This window comes from Pyrus communis, chromosome 17, assembly GCF_041283825.1.
Source record: "Pyrus communis isolate YQ-2024b chromosome 17, ASM4128382v1, whole genome shotgun sequence".
Classification (NCBI taxonomy): domain Eukaryota; kingdom Viridiplantae; phylum Streptophyta; class Magnoliopsida; order Rosales; family Rosaceae; genus Pyrus; species Pyrus communis.
This window is the reverse complement of record NC_142581.1, coordinates 25,155,150-25,175,785: the sequence shown is the minus strand read 5'-3', so window position 1 is coordinate 25,175,785 and position 20,636 is coordinate 25,155,150. Positions and strand designations below refer to the sequence as shown.

The 20,636-nt window shown below is 33.8% G+C and overlaps 1 protein-coding gene across 3 annotated transcripts; it reads left to right on the top strand.

Moving 5' to 3' along the window:
- Positions 1-3,437: 3,437 nt before the first annotated feature.
- On the top strand, positions 3,438-20,355 carry LOC137749403 (two pore calcium channel protein 1). Of its 3 annotated transcripts, XM_068489496.2 has the most exons (24): positions 3,438-3,853; positions 3,947-4,090; positions 4,191-4,304; positions 5,377-5,469; positions 6,658-6,788; positions 8,972-9,032; positions 10,094-10,257; positions 10,808-10,913; positions 11,102-11,179; positions 11,845-11,906; positions 12,779-12,851; positions 13,143-13,208; positions 13,320-13,463; positions 14,608-14,665; positions 15,054-15,161; positions 15,591-15,654; positions 15,759-15,927; positions 16,841-16,905; positions 17,096-17,186; positions 17,846-17,932; positions 18,720-18,797; positions 19,318-19,355; positions 19,456-19,567; positions 19,939-20,355. In XM_068489496.2, the coding sequence occupies exons 1-23, from the start codon at positions 3,719-3,721 to the stop codon at positions 19,544-19,546; spliced, it is 2,220 nt and encodes a 739-aa protein (XP_068345597.2). In that variant the 5' UTR covers positions 3,438-3,718; the 3' UTR covers positions 19,547-19,567; positions 19,939-20,355. The 3 variants fall into 3 exon arrangements, with proteins under 3 accessions (XP_068345597.2, XP_088545999.1, XP_088546000.1); XM_088689873.1 differs by lacking the exon at positions 17,846-17,932; XM_088689874.1 differs by lacking the exon at positions 13,320-13,463 and having other exon boundaries at positions 3,599-3,853.
- Positions 20,356-20,636: the final 281 nt, after the last annotated feature.

Sequence of the window (20,636 nt, the reverse complement as noted above, 5' to 3'; positions counted from 1 at the left end):
AAATCAAAATTTATATGAGCTTTGTAATATAAGAAACGAGTTGAGGTTTGGTGTCGGAAATGGAATTGTCAACAATCCACATGAATACTTTCAAACATAAAAGTTAAGAGTTCTACTAAAGAAAATTAAAGTTGTAAAAAGATCTTAAACGTCATAAATAACCTATAACACATGTCATGTGCCTCGCACATGATATATTTTGAATGGAAAACTTAACAAAGTTAGAGTGAGATGACAAATTGATGATTTCAGAAAGTTTGTATGACATATTGCTTAAATTTTTAGTTTATATGACAAATTGAAAAAGAGTAAATTGTAGCAATGGTCCCTCAACTTTAATCAAATTGGAGCAATGGTCCCTCAATTAAAAATTCATTATCATTGGTCCCTCAACTTATCAAAATGTGTAGCTATAGTCTTTTTCATCAATTTCGTCAAAATTTTGTCAAAATAAGTTATGTTGGAATAACCATTTATATAATAAAGGTCTCTCAACTTATCAAAGTGTAATTATTGTCATTTTTGTCAACTATGTCAAATTTTTTGTCAAAACGAGTTATGTTGGAATGACCATTGCTACAATTGGGTTAAAGTTAAGGGATCATTTCTCTAGTTGAATTAAAGTTGATGAACTAATGGTAATAAATTTTTAGTTGAGGGACCATTGCTCCAATTGAGTTAAAGTTAAGGGACCATAGCTACAATAATGTATACAAGTTCATATGACATTTCAAAAATAGAAAACTTCATTTTAATCATTCGCAAAGATGACTTTTAGATTAAAAAACCATGAGTAGGATCAAAATCTAATTTTAGTCCTTGATACATTAATAATCTCATTTATTAATTTTATTTTTACTTTCGTTTCATTTATTGTAATATATTTTGTTGTAAACATTTAGATAAATTAACTTTTGTTATACAATATATTTCGATGTACTTTGTCTTTTTCATTTAGGTATATTAAATTTATTATAATATATATCGGTACATACATTTGGGTACACACATTTCTGTACGTACATTTCGATACAAACATTGAGGTACATTAATTCAATATAATACATTTCGGTGTATACATTTTGGTATACACATTTAGGTACATTAATTTAATATAATACATTTCGGTGCATATATTTCGGTACATACATTTCGGTACTAACATTTAAATACATTAGTTCAATATAATACATTTTGGTACTAATATTTAGGTACATTAATTGAGTATTTCAAGTTTGAAGAATGTTAAATAAAATTAATAAATTAAAAAAAATCTTTTTTGGTCAAAAAATAAATTAAAAATTGTATATTAATAAATTTAAATATTTAATGGGAGATATTAAATAAATTCTTTTTATATTAGCACTCCACAAAATATTGAATGCACATCACATTAAAATTTAATATTAAATGACTTATTTACTATGTAATGGCAATTTTGACCTTATTAGGTTAAAAAATAAAAAAAATAAAATATATATACACCCCAAATCACTTTTAATGTATTATTTATCTTCTTTAACTATCAAAACCTTCCGACCTTCCATTGTTGAACAAAACCCTAACCAATGAAACTACAAACATGTTGATTGAGAAAATTTATTTTTGACGAATAAAACACGAAATCAATGTTTCAGAAGCTTTACATAAGGTAAGACTTCATATTTTTTTTTATTGTTTTAGTGATTTTGAAGACATCAATAATTATTTAATCTTGTTTTGATGCGTATTTTCAAGCTTCTATGTTCGTATTCATCTTTTAGGGATCACAGAGATTACATGAAGAATTAAACACTAAAATTACCACTAAATATTAAAACCAAATGACATGTGTTTTAATGATGAGATTGAAAACAACCCACATATGCTTTAAAATTCCAAACGGCATATTTTGTCAAAATTTCAATCAGCATTTTTTGTCCAAATTAAAAGCTTTATAAGATTCGAGAAATGTGAGGTGTATAGAAAATATGAGGTGCATGTAAAAAATGTAAGGTGCATATTAAGAATGTGGTGTGAGGGTATTATGGGGAAATATGTGTGGTGTATTAAGATAATTTTTAATGAGTGATGTTATTCCCACCCTAATGTCTTATTTTCCCACCCATCTTTTAATGAATTTTTTTAATTACAAATTTATCCATTTGCAAAAAGACTGGTAATGACATTAATTATCTTGTTTTGTTTAATTTTTTTTTTTTGAAAAAGGTTGGGTGTGGGAGACGATTTGTCTATCTTAAACTCGAACTCATATTTTCATCTCCTTTCATTCAAAGAAGTAAAAAAATATCAATTGACTTAGAAGATGACTTTTTCATACAAGAGGTGGAAGATGATGCTTCTATGAAAGAGGTAGAAGATTATGTTTCCATTGAAAAGGTAGAAGAATACTTTATGTATGGGTCATTTGAATTTGTCCATCATATTTTTGAATTTATCGTTGCTGAATTGTTTTGAATTTAGATACCTCTGTCGTTTCCATTTGAATTTGCAGAACTTAGTGGTTTTCATTTATATATTATTTGTTTATATTTTTTAAGAGACAATTTTATAATTTTATGTGTTTGTATAAATTAAAGGTTATTTTGAGAATAATTGTAAGATTCCACATCGACCAACGGAGAGGGGATGATGTGCCTTACATGTACATGCTCCCCTCTCTATAGCAAGAAACCTTTTGGGAACTCACTGACTTCGGGTTCCATCGGAACTCTGAAGTTAAGCGAGATTGGGTCAGAGCAATCCCAATATATGTGACCCACTGGGAAGTTGCTTGTGAGTTTCTAGAAACAAAGCCGTGAGAGAATGATAAGCCCAAAACGGACAATATCGTGCTACAACGGAGTCGAGACTTGGATGTGACAATAATAGTGAGTGGGAAAATAACATTTTAATTTTTTAACTTTTTAAGGTGGGTGAGATTATAACGTGGGTGAGAAAATAAGACAATGAGTAGGTCTAGTAGCTCTCTTTTTAATTGAAAAAGCAAATGTACGGTGTATTAAGTATGTAAGGTTTATTCAACAATTTGTACAATGTTAATATAATAAGCCTTAAATAAAATGCACATTAATTATTTTAAATTAAGGATACATCAAGTGATTTTAATCAATATGTAATCTAACATCAAGTTTATTTTAATTTTAACAAATTTTTAATTGGTTCTTAATGAAGGTAACATGTTTAATAGGTTGATTATTTGTTTAGAATACTTAAAAGAAAGTCGAGATCAATTTGATAGGACACCAAATGATCGAGATTGGCCTTGCCGACATCGCGTAGTTTATCCTTAGAGTCCTCCACCAATCACTCTCTAACCCCACATGAAACCAAAATAAATTGAAAAAATAAAAAAATTCGACATCCAAATCCCAGATTTGGTTGCGGTCACGATCAGTATTCATTTATAAAACTCCATCCACGTTATGTTCCACGTCAACAATACTTTATGCATATCCCCCGCCGCATCAAATCCAACGGAACCAAACACCTCCGGATCCTTCTCTCGGGATCTGGGGCACCGAGCAATCTTGGCCGTCCAAATTGATCTTGCGGTTAGGAATAAACTTCTATTTTTATTTTATTTTCCAGCGGTAAACTTAAAACACCAGACGGACAAGAGTCAGTCACAGGCCGCAATTCCCAACTGCCGCAATAACTCCTCGAACCGCGCCGGACAACCCATTTTCCATTTCGGCTCGTCACATCGCCGGAGAAGATGGAGAAGCCTCTGCTCAGCGGTGAAGGCAGCGGCCTTCGGCGCCCTCGCTGTCCATTCCCCGGCTTCAAACACCGCTCCGATGCCATCACCTCCGGCACTCCTTATCAGAAAGCTGCTGCACTCGTCGATTTGGTCCCTCTCTCCTTCTCTCTCATTTCCCTAAATCCTCATTTTTCGTCTTACTCGTTGCGAAAACAGAGAAATAAATTGCAATATAATCTACAGGCGGAAGATGGCATTGGGTTACCAGAGCAGATACTGGATCAATCAAACTTTCAGAGCGCCGCTAAGTACTACTTCCTTTACTTCCGATTCAGCTTCCTTTGGGCCCTCCTCTATTTCGCCCTCATCGTACTCAACTTCCTCGAGGTTCGTCTCCGCAATTTTTTTTTTTATTTTTCAAAAATATAATCTTGACTATTTTTTGGTGTCCAATTTTACCATATGGTGCTTGGTGAAATCTGTGCAGAAACCTCTGTGGTGCTATAGGTACACCGACACTGTCTATACATGTAGTGACAGAGACTACTTCTATCTTGGCCAATTGCCGTACTTGAATTCTCTGGAGTCTCTTATTTATGAGGTATTTTTTGTTTTTTTTTTAGTCTCATTTCTGTTTCACACTCAACATTCTGTTCAAGTTCATCGTCTACGTCCGATGCAGTATCGATGTTTTCTTTTAACAATTTCAATTAGTTGCTCCTAGTGTACCATTGTTGTACTCTGCTAACTTCTGAGCTGATTGACTAAAATTTTGGATTGAAACTTTTTTTTTTTTTTTTTTTTGTCAAGTTTAGATTGAAACTTTGCTAATTTGAATACTTTGATTGAAGGATAAAATGTTAAGTTTCAGTATTAATTAAGAAATTTAATAACAAAAATGATTAAATCCTTCCTAATATCATGCAAGGACTAACACCTACCTAATAGGGAAAGATCAATTCCAAATAAAAGTTTAAACATATTTAAAAAATGGTTGCAATTTAAAAATGGGTGCAAATAATAAAAATAGAAATATATGATACAAAATTTAGAATAAATGTAAATATTATCAAATGTAATGTTTCTAACACTAAATGGATCTATTTGGAAATGGTTAAATAATTTTTAATTATAAAATTTAAATATGCTGACATGTAAATATTTAATGGCGTGATAAAAACCAAAGGACATTGATAAAAAATTAAAAAGGAATAAGGTTTCAATCAAGGAAATAAAATAATTAGGGATGAGAACCTAATTTCTCCTTAATTTATGGAAGGCGGAGTTCTCCAAAATTTTATGTAGCTCTGCAAAAACTTGCTCACCACTCACATTCATGCGGTGCTTATGCACGCATACACACACTTCTGCTTTTGTTAAGTATTCATAAATTAATCAGAATAAGTAAATTGATCACTATGCGTGGGTAATGTGTAAATTAAATAGATTATCCACGCATAGTACAAGTAAATTATTAATAGAGATGCTCGCATACATGCATAGTGGTATTGTGTTATTGTTGTTACAAGATGATGTTAGAAGATTTGTGGTGTTTGCTTGAGCTTATATGATACATTTTTGAGATTTCACTTTTTTTTGGCCAATTTCTGTTGTTAATGCATTAGACAGCTACTTTTCTTTTTAGAAGTTTAAATTTACCCTTTTCTGTGCAGGGAATAACACTCATTGTACTCATAGTGCACATTTTCTTTCCAATTTCGTATGAAGGGTTCCTCTATTGGAAAAATCCTCTTACCATATTTAAGGTAAGTGCTTTGTTTTGGCCTTATCATTGGCTGTAATATGAAAGGTTCTCTTCCTTACCCTTCATCCATAGTATTAATAAATCATATTTATCTTGGTCTTCTAGCACTCTTTTTGTGAATCAAAGTGCAGTAGATTTGTTGTTGCAGAGATCCAAATAATCTACATGACTTATTTTTTGTTTCTTGGGGGAGGGGGTGATCAAATCTGGCTATAGTTGGTGCTACCTTCAACCCTGCAGATGTAACTGTTATGCAGTCCTTATTATATTGGAATCAGCCATTTAAGCATCATTGTTTCTCCAGTATAATTTCAACCATTAAGCATTTCTGGCCTTAGGCTGTCTGGAAATTTTATTGCTTCTCCTGATGACTGCTTGACGCTTCATAGGGGTTCCAATATAATCCATACAGGAATTTACATGAAAATCAGAAGAGAGTATTTTTTTATGTTTTATCACGTACAGAATCTTCGACATGCCTTTCATATTTGATATTCAAAATCTGTACGGATGGAAATCAGTTATCTTCTAACTAAAGGAAAACTAAGCAAATAACCTTCCACCAGAAAATCCTTGAGGAGTTGAGTTGGGCTTTAGTTCCTTTCTGGTGCTGCAGTAGTACAACAGAAGACGAACTGCTAAAAATGATAGCAGTTCATCCTTTCTAGATGAGTTTAAAATCAGAGTAATTCCTCTTGATTATGTTGTTCTTGAAGTTGGAGGATATATATAGCCATACAAACAATATAGATCGAGTATGGAACCAAATACAATACGTCAAATATGACTGCTATGAATCAGGTAGTCGATAGCCGGCACTTCCTTTTTCACGTCGAATCCCTATGATGACTGCTATGAATCTACTGTCAACAGTTTGCATTTACTCTTTAGAATCAACTATATTAATTACATGAGATTTCTTGTCTGATCTTTAGTCAACATTTCTGCTTCAATTAATATCAGCCAAAGGGATGTGTAGACTATAATATTTCTGTGCATTTGGACTTACGTAACTATTGATATCTTGAGCATTATAAACAGCTTAGGAAAAAAAAGCATTTTTTGTAGAAAATGATTAAAATCAATGTTGAAATTAATATTTGATTTGTCCACCGACTATGAATGCTGAATGCTGTTCTTGTTTTCTTTCTAGTAATGATTTTTTTTTTTTTTTTTTGGATCTTTTTAGGTCACATGCCTACTGATTTTGGTTGCTGATATGCTGGTTTATGCTCTCTATGTGTCTTCGGTGGCCTTTGATTCCCTTCCTTTCAGGATTGCACCATACATCAGAGTTATCTTTTTCATATTGAATTTCAGGTATTGTGTGTAAAATCTAATTCACGCGACACTTGACCGCTTAGACTTTCTTTTGCGACGTTTACCACTTGAACTAAACTTTTGTTACAAGACGCCACCTATCTTGAAGACCATTAGGTTTTCTATTAATAGATTGTCATGTGTGAATCATGTGACAAATTGCCACCTTAACTTTTTTTTTGTGATGGTTTTCCACATGAACTTCTTATTGTGGCATTTGAAACTTTTCTTTTGCTTCCAAACTACCTTTTCAATCTTATTCAAGCTTTTGGGGGGAAAAATTTATAAACTCATTTTTGTTGTGAAATATGGTGTGGATGCCACACATAAGATTGCATGAAGAAGCAAAGCAACATACAGCCAAAGTGGACTTTGGTGACAGCAATTAAAAGATTTATCTCGGGTAAGTCTTAGACCATCTCCAACCCTTGGGTTAAAATCTAAAATATTTAACCTAGAAACAATTTTTCTCCTCCAACCCTTGTGGGTTAAATTTTTAGCCCGAGATTACTTAAGAATGAATTTAGGATAATTTTTTTCTTAAAGTAACTTTTTTTTTTAAACAAAAATTATGTAGAGTATCCTAATTTAATTTTTTGAACATTTTAACCTAAAAATATTTAGATTCCGCTAAGTATTGAAAAATCATTAAACCAACACCATGAAACTCATGGAGCACTATGAAAGAATATGAAACACATAAATTAATTAATTTTTAATTACTTTAGCCGTTGGATTTAAATTTGGACCGTTAAATTTTTTTTTTTTTTTTTTTTTTTACCATTGGATTTGATCATATTAGATCTTAGCTGTTGGTTTCAATGAATTTATAAATATAAAACTAAAAAAAATACACATATATGGTGGGCCAACCCCACCAACCCAGGGGGAATCCTAGGCTAAATTTGCCCCAGAAATGAGTTTTGGGTTTTAACTCTTATATGCCCCAAGGGTTAGAGCAACTTAGGGTAAGTTTGGAACCTAAAATTTGAGTTTTACTCCAAGGGTGGGAGTAAGTCTTAGGGGATGAAATAGTAAAATGGTTGAGGACTTTCACTCATGCCATTTATATAGGGAAGCCTTACACTGGTAGGAAATAAATTGCGTGAGTGAAATTCCTCATCCATTTTACTATTTTCATCTCCCTAAGACTTATCCTACCTAAAGCCCTTAATTGGTGCCACCAATGTCCACTTAGGCAGCATGTTGCTTTGCTTCTTTATGCATTTCTGTGTGTGGCATTCACACCATATTTCACAACAATTTTAGTTATTTTCTTAGTTTTGATAAAAAATATCTTGAGGGTTTGAAATTAAATGGGCTTTCAAAATTATTTTTTGATGGCCCATAAGAAGCTATTCCAAATGCCCGATATTACTTGACCAAAACTAAAGTAAAATAAAAAGAATTAGAATATGATTGCTTGAATAGAGTTGGGGGATAATTTGGTAAGGTTTCAGGTGACACTATGTACAAAATAAAAAAAAAAATCAGGGTGCAGTATTGCACAAAACATTAGTTCAAGTGGCAATCAGTCACAAAATGGTGGTGACGTGCACGTGACATTTTGTTTTTAAACGGAGATCCTCAGTCTTGATGGTGGGCGCTATTTTGTCACAAAAGCTTGTTTGAGGTGGTCAAGTGTCTTAGGGGTTAAAAGTTCATGTGGCATGCTAACATTTTCCTTTTTTTTTTTTTTTTAAGATATTCGTATGAAGTTGCATAACTAAAGATTTTAAGGGCCACATAAGATGCAAATGACATTTATATTTGTATGTTATTATGTTCTTTTGCTTAAACTTTATATATATGATCCTCATATGGACTCTTGTCCTTCACAAAAAGAGTCAAAACACAGTTGCTGAGGAGTGCTGCTTGTACATAATCATATGCATATTCTGATCTTGTTTATGTGGGGAATCTACATTTTCCATTTCCTACCCTTCCACCAAACAATAAAGAAGCGGAGACACAAACTTTCTGGTTTTTAATTAAGGTTTGCAGGAACAAATTCCTACGTAGTGACATTTGGTTCTGTTAGACCATTGATGATGCCATATGGATATAATAATTTGTGGAAGCAAACCTCGTTATGTATTATTATCTTTTGATGCATGTACTATGTTATTCTTTTTCCCATAATAACTTGAGCTTGCTTGGTTCCATTTTACCTTTACTAATAGGGAATTGCGGTCATGCATGCTCATCCTGGCTGGAATGCTTGGAACGTACTTGAACATCTTGGTTTGTTAACTATCTATTTTTGAGCTCTTATTTGTATCAGTAGGGTATTTTATCCTTTTGTTAGTTAGTGATTGTCTTACCTGATAGCTTTATTTATTCTATTTTGCCCCTCTTAAATCTTATTGTGGTTGATAATGGGAGGAGAGTCGCATTTTGGGAACCAATATTTTTTCCCACCTTGTATTGAGATTCTTACAAGTCATGTCTCCTTGGGCTTGTGTCTAGTTGAACAAAGATCATGGTCAGCTCATCCTTCTCCTTTCAGTTGTTAACAGATCAACTGGATCCCTCCTTTGAGCCATTCAAGATAATTTGGATGGCTGGTGTGGCAGCTTAGGTGTTAATTCTCTTGGCTGGTTGATTTTGGAAAACTCTAAATATCTCTGACATCATGTTCTAGAGAAGAAGATCGTTTGCGTGATTATCACCACTTTGGGGTGCGGTGTAAACTGGATGAGGAGAATGCAGACCATATTTCTGCACTGCGTGTTCATTAGTCAGATTCGTCTAGGATTGCTGGAGGTGTTCAGTTTGATCTGGCGTTTCCCTAGTTTTTCATGGGTGAAGGCCCTGAAGGGGTTTAGGGTTTAGGAATGGAATGGGACAAGAATATCTTTTTAAGACAAAGAGGAGGGTTTCGAGGTCAAATTGGGATAAATTGAACTTTTTGTTCCTTTGTGGGATTTGTCCGTACATTTTAAGGGCCGTTCCCGTCGTGAAATCCTTCTTGATTGGGAGGAGTGTTGTTAGTGTGTTTTATGAAAGCTGTGCTTCAAATGTTTATTTTTTTTGCTTCTAGTTTTTTATTTGTTGAAAGATTTTGTTCGTATATTCTAGTTTTTGTTGGTTAATGCTAGACTTTTGTTCATCTTTTTTTTATTTTTTTTATTTTTTTTAATTCAATTATTTTTCTCCCTTATCAAAAAAGGAAAGTCTTACGTTTTTTCTTTTACAGTTTGTAAGGCTTCTGTGATGGCACACTTCCACTTTGTTCTGTTTCATTGAATAAAATTATTTAAAATTCCTAGTCTGGTTTTCACCATTAATTTTTTCCATTGCAGGCTCTAGGGCTTTTATTTCTTCTGTTTTCCAGTTGGTTGGCCTATGTCATGTTTGAAGATACCAAGCAGGGAGCAGTATTTACTTCGTATGGTATTACATTGTATCAGATGTTTGTTTTATTCACCACATCCAACAATCCAGATGTCTGGATACCTGCCTACAAGTAAGTTTGACCATGAAAATTGACTAGAGAGCTCTTTTTGTTTTTTGCTTTTTGTTTTTATTTACTCTTGTTTTATAATTTCATCCAGAAAGTCAGGTTCCTATTTTTCTACCGTAAACTGAATTATTTAATTATTTTAAAGACTTTTCATGTTTTCCCCATAATTTGGGGATCCCATTAGGATTTTAATTTGAGTTGATTTGGCTGGTATGTCTATCTTTGGGGATAGAGAGAAATATACTGGCAAGAAATATTCAAAGAATCCTTGTGTAGGGGAACAAATGAGCAGAACAATAAAGGAGTATATTAAAATAGTATGTCGAGAAAGGAATGCACCAAAGATATGCTGAACGAATGTTAGAATTTTTTATTTTTTTTGGTTATTCGCATGGAATTTTCACATTAAGATGTCTACGAGCATTGGAATTTCCTTTGCTTTTGTTTTAACTTGTGGACATTGTTATTCTTCTTAAAGTTGGCATTAGAACAATTCTTCACATGTGGCCGTTGGTTTTACTATTTAATGAAATTCTATTTTCTTGTTATTTAGGGCTTCACGTTGGTATTCCTTGTTTTTTGTTCTCTACGTGCTGCTGGGAGTTTACTTTGTCACTAACTTGATTCTTGCTGTTGTGTACGATAGCTTCAAAAATCAGGTGTAGTTCTTGTATATACTATCTGCTTTTAACGATCACATGGATGACTGTTGTATTTAATTTTATCTGGTATCCACTAGTTTAACTGCTCCTAGAGTTTACTACACTTAACAGTTTTGTTGTGATTATATTTTGTAATTTTCAGGAAGAATATGAATATACGTGCTTATATGCAATTTGTTCTGTAGCTTGTAAAGCAAGTTTCTGAGATGGACCAGACGAGGAAAGCTATACTAAAGAAAGCCTTCAATTTATTAGACAAGGATGTAAGTAATTGTTTCCCCTTATTGATAAGGTCTTACAGAAACTAAGGAGATATGAGTAAGTTGCACGTTTATTCTACTGTTTCTCATCCCTATGCTTAATGACTGCTCAGCTATTGATCTTTCAACAGTGTAGAAAATGTTCCTTTGACTTTTCTTTGAGTTGATGAATCTTGTTTCTATTCTCTTCTTCCCCCCTATGAGTTTTAGATCTGTTGAGCTTTAGGTGTTTCTCCTGTGTACTTGTAGGGCTTTTGCATGTGGGTTATGGAATTTATTTATGAGCCAGAATGATAAAAAATTCACATTAATGGTGGAATATGAACAGGATTGAAAGACGATCCCTGTTCAGAATGCTGATGAAAACTTAATAATTGGTGATGATCCTTATTCTTTGGGTTATCTTTCCTTGAACTCTACCAATTGCCATCCTTGTTATTGATTTTCTCTCTTTCACCCATCAGAAAACAGTGTTTATTTCATTTATGACAACTTAGTTGACTTTTTACGTTGAATTGAAGGTAAAATATAATCATCATAAATACAGTACACTTACATGGAAGCTTTTTCTGTATTCGAGTGTGGTTTTTATGTTTGACGTAACTTCTACTTTTAATGTGTTCCATGTTATAAGTGGTCTAAGTGTTCCATCAATTTGTGCTTGACAGAATGTAGGGTATCTCAATAAGGATGAGTGTATTCAACTATTTGAGGAACTAAATAAATACAGGTATCCATGGTCCAACCTCATCTATATTCTGTCAATGTTCCATGTTTTATCTTAAGGTCATTTTAGTCAAATGTGAAAGAGGATACTTTAAGCAGAACAGATCCATTGAGAAGTAGTTGATTGAGAATATTACTTTGACGCGTCATTCAGTGTCTAGGATTGGCTTGGATTGGATAACTCCTATATTCTATGAATGTTGAATGAAGAAATGGATGTCAACTTGCATAGTTTGTCCAAGTAGAAAGTAGAATATCCATTAGTCATGAAAAAAAATTTGCCCATGGACTCCCACCATTTTCTGGGGATTCGAAGGGACAAGTTTCTTTGATGACAATCCATCTTCTAACTTCAACTTAGACAAACTATGGAAGTTAACATCCATTTATTCATTCAACATTCATTGAACCTAGGGAGTTATCCAATTCAAGCTAACCCTAGACACCAAACGAGGCCTGAAGTTTATTTCTGGCCTGGAAATAGCTTGTTGAGTTTTTAACATGCATTTGCACTTTCTAAATTTCTTTTAAGTTATCTGCTCTCCATATTTTGAGCTGCTCTTACAAAATCCTTGTCGGATCAGTTTTAGTTGTGGGCTCACCCAGGTCCGTTACACAACAATGTTAAAACAGTTTGCAATAGTTTGGTCCCGTGCCTGTTTTGTATTTGCTTCAGATACCAACTAGTTACTTATTACACTGTGTCAGTGATACATTGTCTTGCAAATGTTTCCATGAGTGAACCGTATTGTGTGTGCGTGTGTTTAATATTTTGTTATATTGATCTTGCAAAGTGCGGAGCCTTGTTAGCTTGGGGTCGCCCTTTTTATTGATCTTGCTGATGTTGACCTATGCCTTTGTTTAAATTGTTTATAGGACTTTGCCAAAAATGACAAGAGAGGAATTTGAGCTGATATTTGATGAGCTGGATGACAGTGGAGACTTCAAGGTAGATTAAATTGCTTGCAGGCATTTATTTAGACTATTTTCAGTATCTTTTATGCAGTATAAATTTGAAATTTTCATATGATTGGTTTAAAATAGCTTTGATGGCCTCTTTCTGATATGTTATTATTATTTTACATTATACTGCCCTTCTTTGATACAAGCTCATGTTAGCATCATGTATGTCTTGCTAGTTTTGCAACTCCATTTTTTGCGAAGTTTCATGTGGTTATTATCATTTGTGGACTCTACGTCCCTGATTTATTTGTTGGATGTTTATTTGTTTCACTGGTAGATCAACTTAGAAGAATTCTTTGATCTTTGCAATGCCATTGCCCTAAAATTCCCGAAGGAGGATACTGTAAGTTGAATTTATTCGGATCCAAAGCATGAGAAAATTGCTTGTTATTATTTTATATGATGGTGAACTGCTCTTATACTGCACTTTTGATGCTTTAAATTTTGGGTGCAGCCCTCTCTGCTTGAAAAGTTCCCTTCATTCTACCATTCATTGTTCTCCGAAAAGTTGAAGGCCTTCATACGGAGTCCCATATTTGGATACATAATATCCTTCATACTCATACTCAACCTGGCTACCGTTATTGTAGAAACAACGGTATGGCTTGAAATTCAACATAACTTGCACTAGTGCTTTACAGAAATCATAGTTTGTTTACACACACTTGCATGTGTACTATAATAAATTTAACTTGAAATTTTAAATTGTCAAGTTATAATAGACTAGGTTATAATTGTATCAACGCAACACAGTCATCTACCTTTCGTGCTAACGCGACATGATTACTGTTTGCGCCCATTTGTGTTGTATTCAAGTTGTGGTTAACCCAATACACACACTGTTTACGGGTTTAAGGGACACGATCATACTTAATACTAATCTGCTAACTTCTTGTTCTGGAGTTGTTATTGCGTCATATAAAAACTGGCCACCCCTTCGGAGCCACTCTTCTTTAGGGGGCACAAGGCCTCCTATCAAGGGGTTCAAGGCTTCCATCTGAAGGGACATTGTCATGGCCCAAGTTTAATATCTTATGCTCATATGTTGAGTCCCACATCCGTTTTGTACCTGGAAACATAAGATGGAAGGAGCTCATGGCAATACTCTTGGTCGACATTTGGGTGCCCCATCTCAGGGGATGGTGGAACCCCCATCTCCCCCAATCTAAATGTGGTTGGAGAACCTTTTTTAAATGTTCAACTTTTTTATTTGTTCCTTCAGTTTTACTTTTCAGTTTTTTCTTTTACATAATTTTGTAGTATACCACGTCCTTATCAAATTTCACTTTAGATTATCGGTTCTGATAATGATTGGAGTATCATTAATCTTCTACACACTATATATGAATGACTTGACTATTTTTTATTTACATCAACTTTGCTTTGACATACATGGGAAATATAATGAATGGTTCTGGTATGAAGCTTGAGAGAAACATTGATGCTTGTGCAGTTGCTCTCTGGTATTGAAAAAGATATTTGAGAACCAAAATTACATGCCTACATTTGTTCCTTATGCGTTGATAATATATGCTTGTCAATACAAGAAAACTCTCTTAATTACATTTGTGTGTGATCTGCAACATGCGTCATTATCTAAAAAGGTTTAAATGGAATGTTACGCCATATTCTTGTTAACCATGATTTGAATCATTTGAACATTTGATGCCTCATTATTAATTGCTCTGATTACATATAAGTCAATTACCATGATGCATGCTAATTTGAATTTGGGCGTTCAGCTTGATATAGAAAACAGTACTGCTCAAGAGGTATGGCAAGTGGCGGAGTTTGTTTTTGGTAAGGGCTTGCTACAACAATAATTCTTCTGGTACTGTCTTTATTGGAATAGGAGTTGAACAATGATCCACATAGTTGCCACACAAAATTTACTTCTGGTTTGGAAGATATTTATAGCCAGCTAAATTGTAGGATGTTCTAGAACTTGTGGCTGGAGGTCATTTGCATCCAAAGTTTAGCAAATTCATGTTTTTCAACCAATAAAGTACTTCAATTTCCAGTTTCTGTGGCAAATCTACAGAATGTGTAAATTGTCTTGTAATTTTTGATGATCATGTGCATTTTCTTTTGGTTCTTCGCTCGGCCAATGGGTGAAGTCAGTTATTCAGAGCTATTTTTGGGGACCTCAGCTTTAACTTGTTCAAATGGTTTGCTTTGTGCCCCACAGGGTGGGTATATGTACTGGAAATGGCTCTGAAAGTCTATTCTTTTGGATTTGAGAACTATTGGAGGGATGGCCAAAATCGCTTTGATTTTGTGGTGACATGGATAATAGGTAACCAGTACGGGACAGCCACATCCCTGTTTCTTCTGATTTAATATTAAACTTCTGTCCTTATCATCAAAATGTTTTCGAAGAAATTGTTCTATAATGTTTTATAATGATATTTGTTATTAAAAATAATTCCAATCATATAAAGCTCTTCTAAGTTCTAAGTATTGGTCAATATACAATTCGACTCTGTTTCCCATGCAAATTATTTTGCATATGCCTCACTGTTGTCATGATTAATGTGATTCACTTAATTGTAGGATTGATTAGTTGATGACCAATAGATCACTTACCTATTAGTGCGATTCACTTGAGGCTATGTTTGGTATGCGATATCTAGTTGTAATTGAATTTGGATTTTATACGTGTCTTTCTTAGCATTATTAGATTGTATTGTATTTCAGCGACAAATGGTTATTATTACTTTTGCAGTTATTGGGGAAACTATAACTTTTGTGGCTCCTGAAGGACTAACTTTTCTTTCAAATGGAGAATGGTAGGGGATGAAATTCTTATACTCCGTGCTATTAGCTTTCTTATATTTCCTCAATGTACCGGTCCTAATGTTTTTCAATGAATTTCTCGTTTTCTTGTTATCAGGATTCGCTACCTTCTCATTGCAAGAATGTTAAGATTGATTAGGCTCCTGATGCATATCCAGCGCTACCGGGCATTTGTTGCTACCTTCTTAGCCCTCATACCGAGTTTGATGCCATACCTTGGAACCATATTCTGTGTCTTGTGTATCTATTGTATACTTGGTGTACAGGTAATACAGTGTTCTCTAAACTTGCGTTTGAAACTTTGTTGATGAAAAGACTTTTGTTAAAATAAAAAGGTGAACAAAAACAGAAAACAAGGTGTCCTCTGGCCAAACTCTAAGATTTTAAAGTAGACACCAAAAGTCAACGAATGAAATCACTGACTACCACAACATTAATCTAAGGCACTCCAGATTTCCAGTTACACCGTTGTTCTTTTGGTTGTACAAAAACTAAAAAGTATAACTGTATAAGTATATTTTCTTTTTAATTGTATAATATGTGTACCATGAACAAATATGCTTCATATATCACAATTCCAAATAGGCGCTAATGGTGTCTTGTATTGTGATGAAGCGTCCAGAACAAATATAACAAAAATTAAACTAAAACCGAAGGGAGAATACAAATTGCCAATCCCAAAAGAGCAAAGAACAAATCTGGAAAAAAGAAGAGAAACCTGTGTGCTTATTAGTTAATACTCTTGACTCGGCCAAATCCTTGGTGTGTTTGGACGAGGGACTATTAAATTCCATGGAAGTTAGGCTAACTTTTTTAGGTATGCACTACAAAAATTAGATGGAGGGACTTGAAAATGTCTAGATGCAATACATTTGAGAGAACTTTTAATAGACACCTTTCAAGCTGTCTTTTTGAAAGTCCTTTGTTTAATATCATAGTGCACTTTCTATACTTTAGTCCTAGCTTTGTATTTGTTGAGTAGTTCACTTTAGCCCATGCTTATTCGAGGGACACCTTTCTGAGGCAGACAGTGGTTAATGAATGCATTAGAAATTATATGGCATGACATCTTCCAAACCCATTGATGATATACTTACATTTCTGAAATTATATTAACTTTCAATCTGTTAGCTAATGTTATATCTGTTTCTAAGAACTTCTTTCCTTTTTAATTTGTAGATATTCGGTGGAATGGTGAATGATGGAAATACCTCTTTGGAAGGATCTGAGCTTTATGAGAATGAGTATCCTTTGTCATTGATGGAACTGTTGACATAAAACCTGAGATATTTAATAGAATATCGAACAGGATGGCTTTTATCTTCTTTAGCAGCCCTTAAGTAGAATATTGATAAAAGATGGCATAGATACTGTAGAACTCTGGGGAAAATTGCTTGTTAAATGTCGATTCATTGAATTTCTTGACAAAATCAGTTACTTACTTTTCAACTTCAATGACTACCCCAATGGGATGGTAACACTTTTCAATTTGCTAGTCATGGGAAACTGGCAAGTGTGGATGGAGGTACGTAAAATTGTCTCAGCTTTCTCTTTTCTTTTTAGTAATATTGCATATGATAAAATATGTATCACAAAGAGAGACCAATGGGACCTATCAAACATATCAAAGAGATAATTTTGGATCGTGTAATATTCATCTTGACAAGAAATTATCTACATGATAAAATATGTATCACAATGGATATAGCTCAGTTAGGTAGATCAACTCGTTTACATGTTTGGCAGTGTTTTTCAGACTTTCTAGTTTTAGGAATGCATAAAGTAATAGCCTACGAAAAAGTACATTGTTAGTCAGTTATAAATTTGACATGTATCGGTTATACGCCCGAACCGATGAATACCTCATTCCCTTATGATACACCAGATCCTGTTCGGTTATTGCTCATTCATCAGTTATACACTTCTCAAGGTTTTTGACTTTCATATAATTTTAGTATACATTTGTTATTATACATTCCTGCTCTGTAAGGAATCAATAGGAGCGCTTTTCAAGCAATAATATTAATAACCATTTTCAAAGTACATATTGTTGATGAAGTTTTTTGTTGAACCATATGGTTTAGGAGCATCTTAAAAATTAAATCAATTTTGTATCATATTTTAACCAAATTATAGATGATATAATTACTATTATGACCCTAATCATATGTTTTACCATTTCAGAGTTATCAGGAATTAACAGGAACTTGGTGGAGCATTATATATTTTGTCAGCTTTTATCTTATAACCATCTTACTGCTATTGAATTTGGTGAGCTACCAAAATGGCACTTCATTGTTTCATCTGTTTTTTGTTTCATGTGTTGTAGACGCACAATACTCTGTTACACGCACCCACTTATTTGAAGAGCACAACAATCATAGTCAGTTATTTTCTATGATGATTAGGGAAACAGGTTGCTATCACCTGACTCAACCCGAAATTTAACTGAGCAGGGTTTTTAGACCAGCTAATTTCCATGCACTTGGCAAAGTAGAGGACTGTAAATTGAAGCCCACATAAGGCCCTCATAAAAAATTAAAAAAAAAATTGTTTGTGATAAACTCAAACCATGGATATAGTCCTATACAATATAAACCCAATCAGTAAGCAAAGGGAAATATCAAGTTCTTTTTCAGTATGTTTCTTTTCGGGATTATAACTAAAGGATTTGAAAGTAAGGTGCATATCCGACAACATTATGTTTTAGGGGTACTAGTTTTTCCAGCTACATTCATTTTCATTACATAAGAACTTTGTATATGTATAATAATGTTAAAAGTGTTAAGTTTTTTATTTAATTATGAATAGATTCATAAATGTTCTAATTTAGTCAAGAAATATGTGATCTTTTGAGTTTCTACGAATCAATGATGTGATCTTGGCGTTTGTACGAAACTTTAATTGGATGATTGAATGAAGTGGTCTGAGACACTGTGCATTGTGCTTAGCATGGGTCTTTTGTGTATCGTCATGCATCTCTCAGTTTCCCTAAAGAAATTACAGAATTTAAACTAGGAAGTTTGAGTTTTCGTGTTTTGTTTCCATGTAATTTCAGGTCGTGGCTTTTGTCCTGGAGGCTTTCTTTGCTGAAATGGATCTTGAGTTATCAGAAGAAAGTGAAGAAAATGGGAAGGTCAGTACTTTAAAAATGTTGTGGGGGTTGGGGTTGTTATTATTCATATGATTCTGGTTTCCCTTAATTCCTGCCGTTGGGACTCCTTGTGTAAACTTCTATCGAATTTACATTTTCAAATAAAAACCAATTAATACCACCACTATGTTGCTTAAAATGTAGATGTTTCCCAATATTGTTCATGCATGAAATGGATGATTTGAAAGCTGGTTACTTTGTTTTGATCCAAATTTTTTTTTATGCTCTCTATAAAGTACCAGCAAAAGTAGTTTTTTACATAATTTGGTTTTTGTACGGAGTTTTTCGCTAATGTATTCTGAGCATCAAAATACTTTTATCTCATGCCAACCCTGAATTTTTAGGATGAAAAAATGGTTTAGAAACTTAAAGTTTACCTTTCTCCATCGATATCCTTTTGCTTTTTTTGTCCTATTATCATGGGTCATATATAATTGGCATGAAACCACTAACGATTCAGTGCTACTGAATGATTAAGTTGTATCCTGTTTTATTTATTTAGGAAGAGGAAGGAGTAAAAGATCGACGTCGACCCTTGGGGTATGTATTTCAAGAAATTTGTGGATGCGTCAAGTTGGTACCTAAGCCTATTTTTAAAGTGTTATAGATAGTCGAAACTCATATCTTGAGTTTTGTGCAGCTCCAAAACTCGGAGCCAGAGAATTGATGTTCTTCTTCACCATATGCTGAGTTCGGAGCTAACTGAGACACAACCCTCCAATGGAGCATAGAGCTTCCTTCTTTCCATCAAGGTAAAGTTTTTTTTTTGTTGGCTTTTTCGTGTTACCATCAAATTTGTTCCTTCATAAAACAAATGAGAAGTTATGACAAAGGTTATTGAAGAGGAAAACACATTTTCACTCTCTTCATACACCTCACCAATACCTAGACCCTATAGGCACACGTTTTCTTCACCCTATAACACTCAAGTAAACCCTAACCCACCTTATACTCACAAGCTCACTCATTGGTGTAATGGGTGCTAGTAAACCCTAAGCCTCCCTGTAACTCGAAATTCACACATAGTGCTAGGAAGTTTTTCATGAATGGATGCTCAAGTTGTTAACAAGTTCAATGGCGGAAATTGGTAATAATCTATTTACATTTATGTGCTTCTTGGCAGATTGTCTTTGTGGAGCTAGAAAACGGTGTTGGAAATATCATCGAAGCGAGCTGCCTTTGTCTTACGATCCTCCAACTGGACTAAATTCAAATCATTTTGGAAGTGAGACATTGCTGGATTGGAATACACAGTTGTTGCTCATGCACTATGTTTTGGCCGTTGAGGTTCGATCAATCAGTGATTTTACCACGCATCTGTTTCTGGTAAATAATTTAGTTTCTTTCATTACAATTTTTGCTTCTGGATATGCTTGCCTTTCATCAAATTTGTATTGTTAATTGATTGTACAAATGTAACCACGAAAAGGTAATCGAGCCTATCAATGGCATCGCCTGTACATTCATATATTTTTAAGACTTGTAAATTGTAATGAGTGAATCAGCCAACGATCCTTGGCGTCTTAACATTTTTATCTTTTACTCGCGGCGCATGCATGTTGTTTAAGGTTTTCTGTAGGACCTTTTGTTCTTAATCGATTTTTTTTTTTTTTTTTTGAGTGAAAAATGTACAAGCTCGCAGTTGATTTCACAGTTTGTGTTTATTATTCGCCGTCGTTTTGCTATCTGGTGACTGTTCTGCCGGATGTCAATGCCAAGGCTTTACCTTGCATGCCACTGGATGATTGGTATTTTCCAGTTTCTATAAATTTACTATTAGTATAGTGAGGGGAGAGAGTTTGAACCTATTACAATAATTTA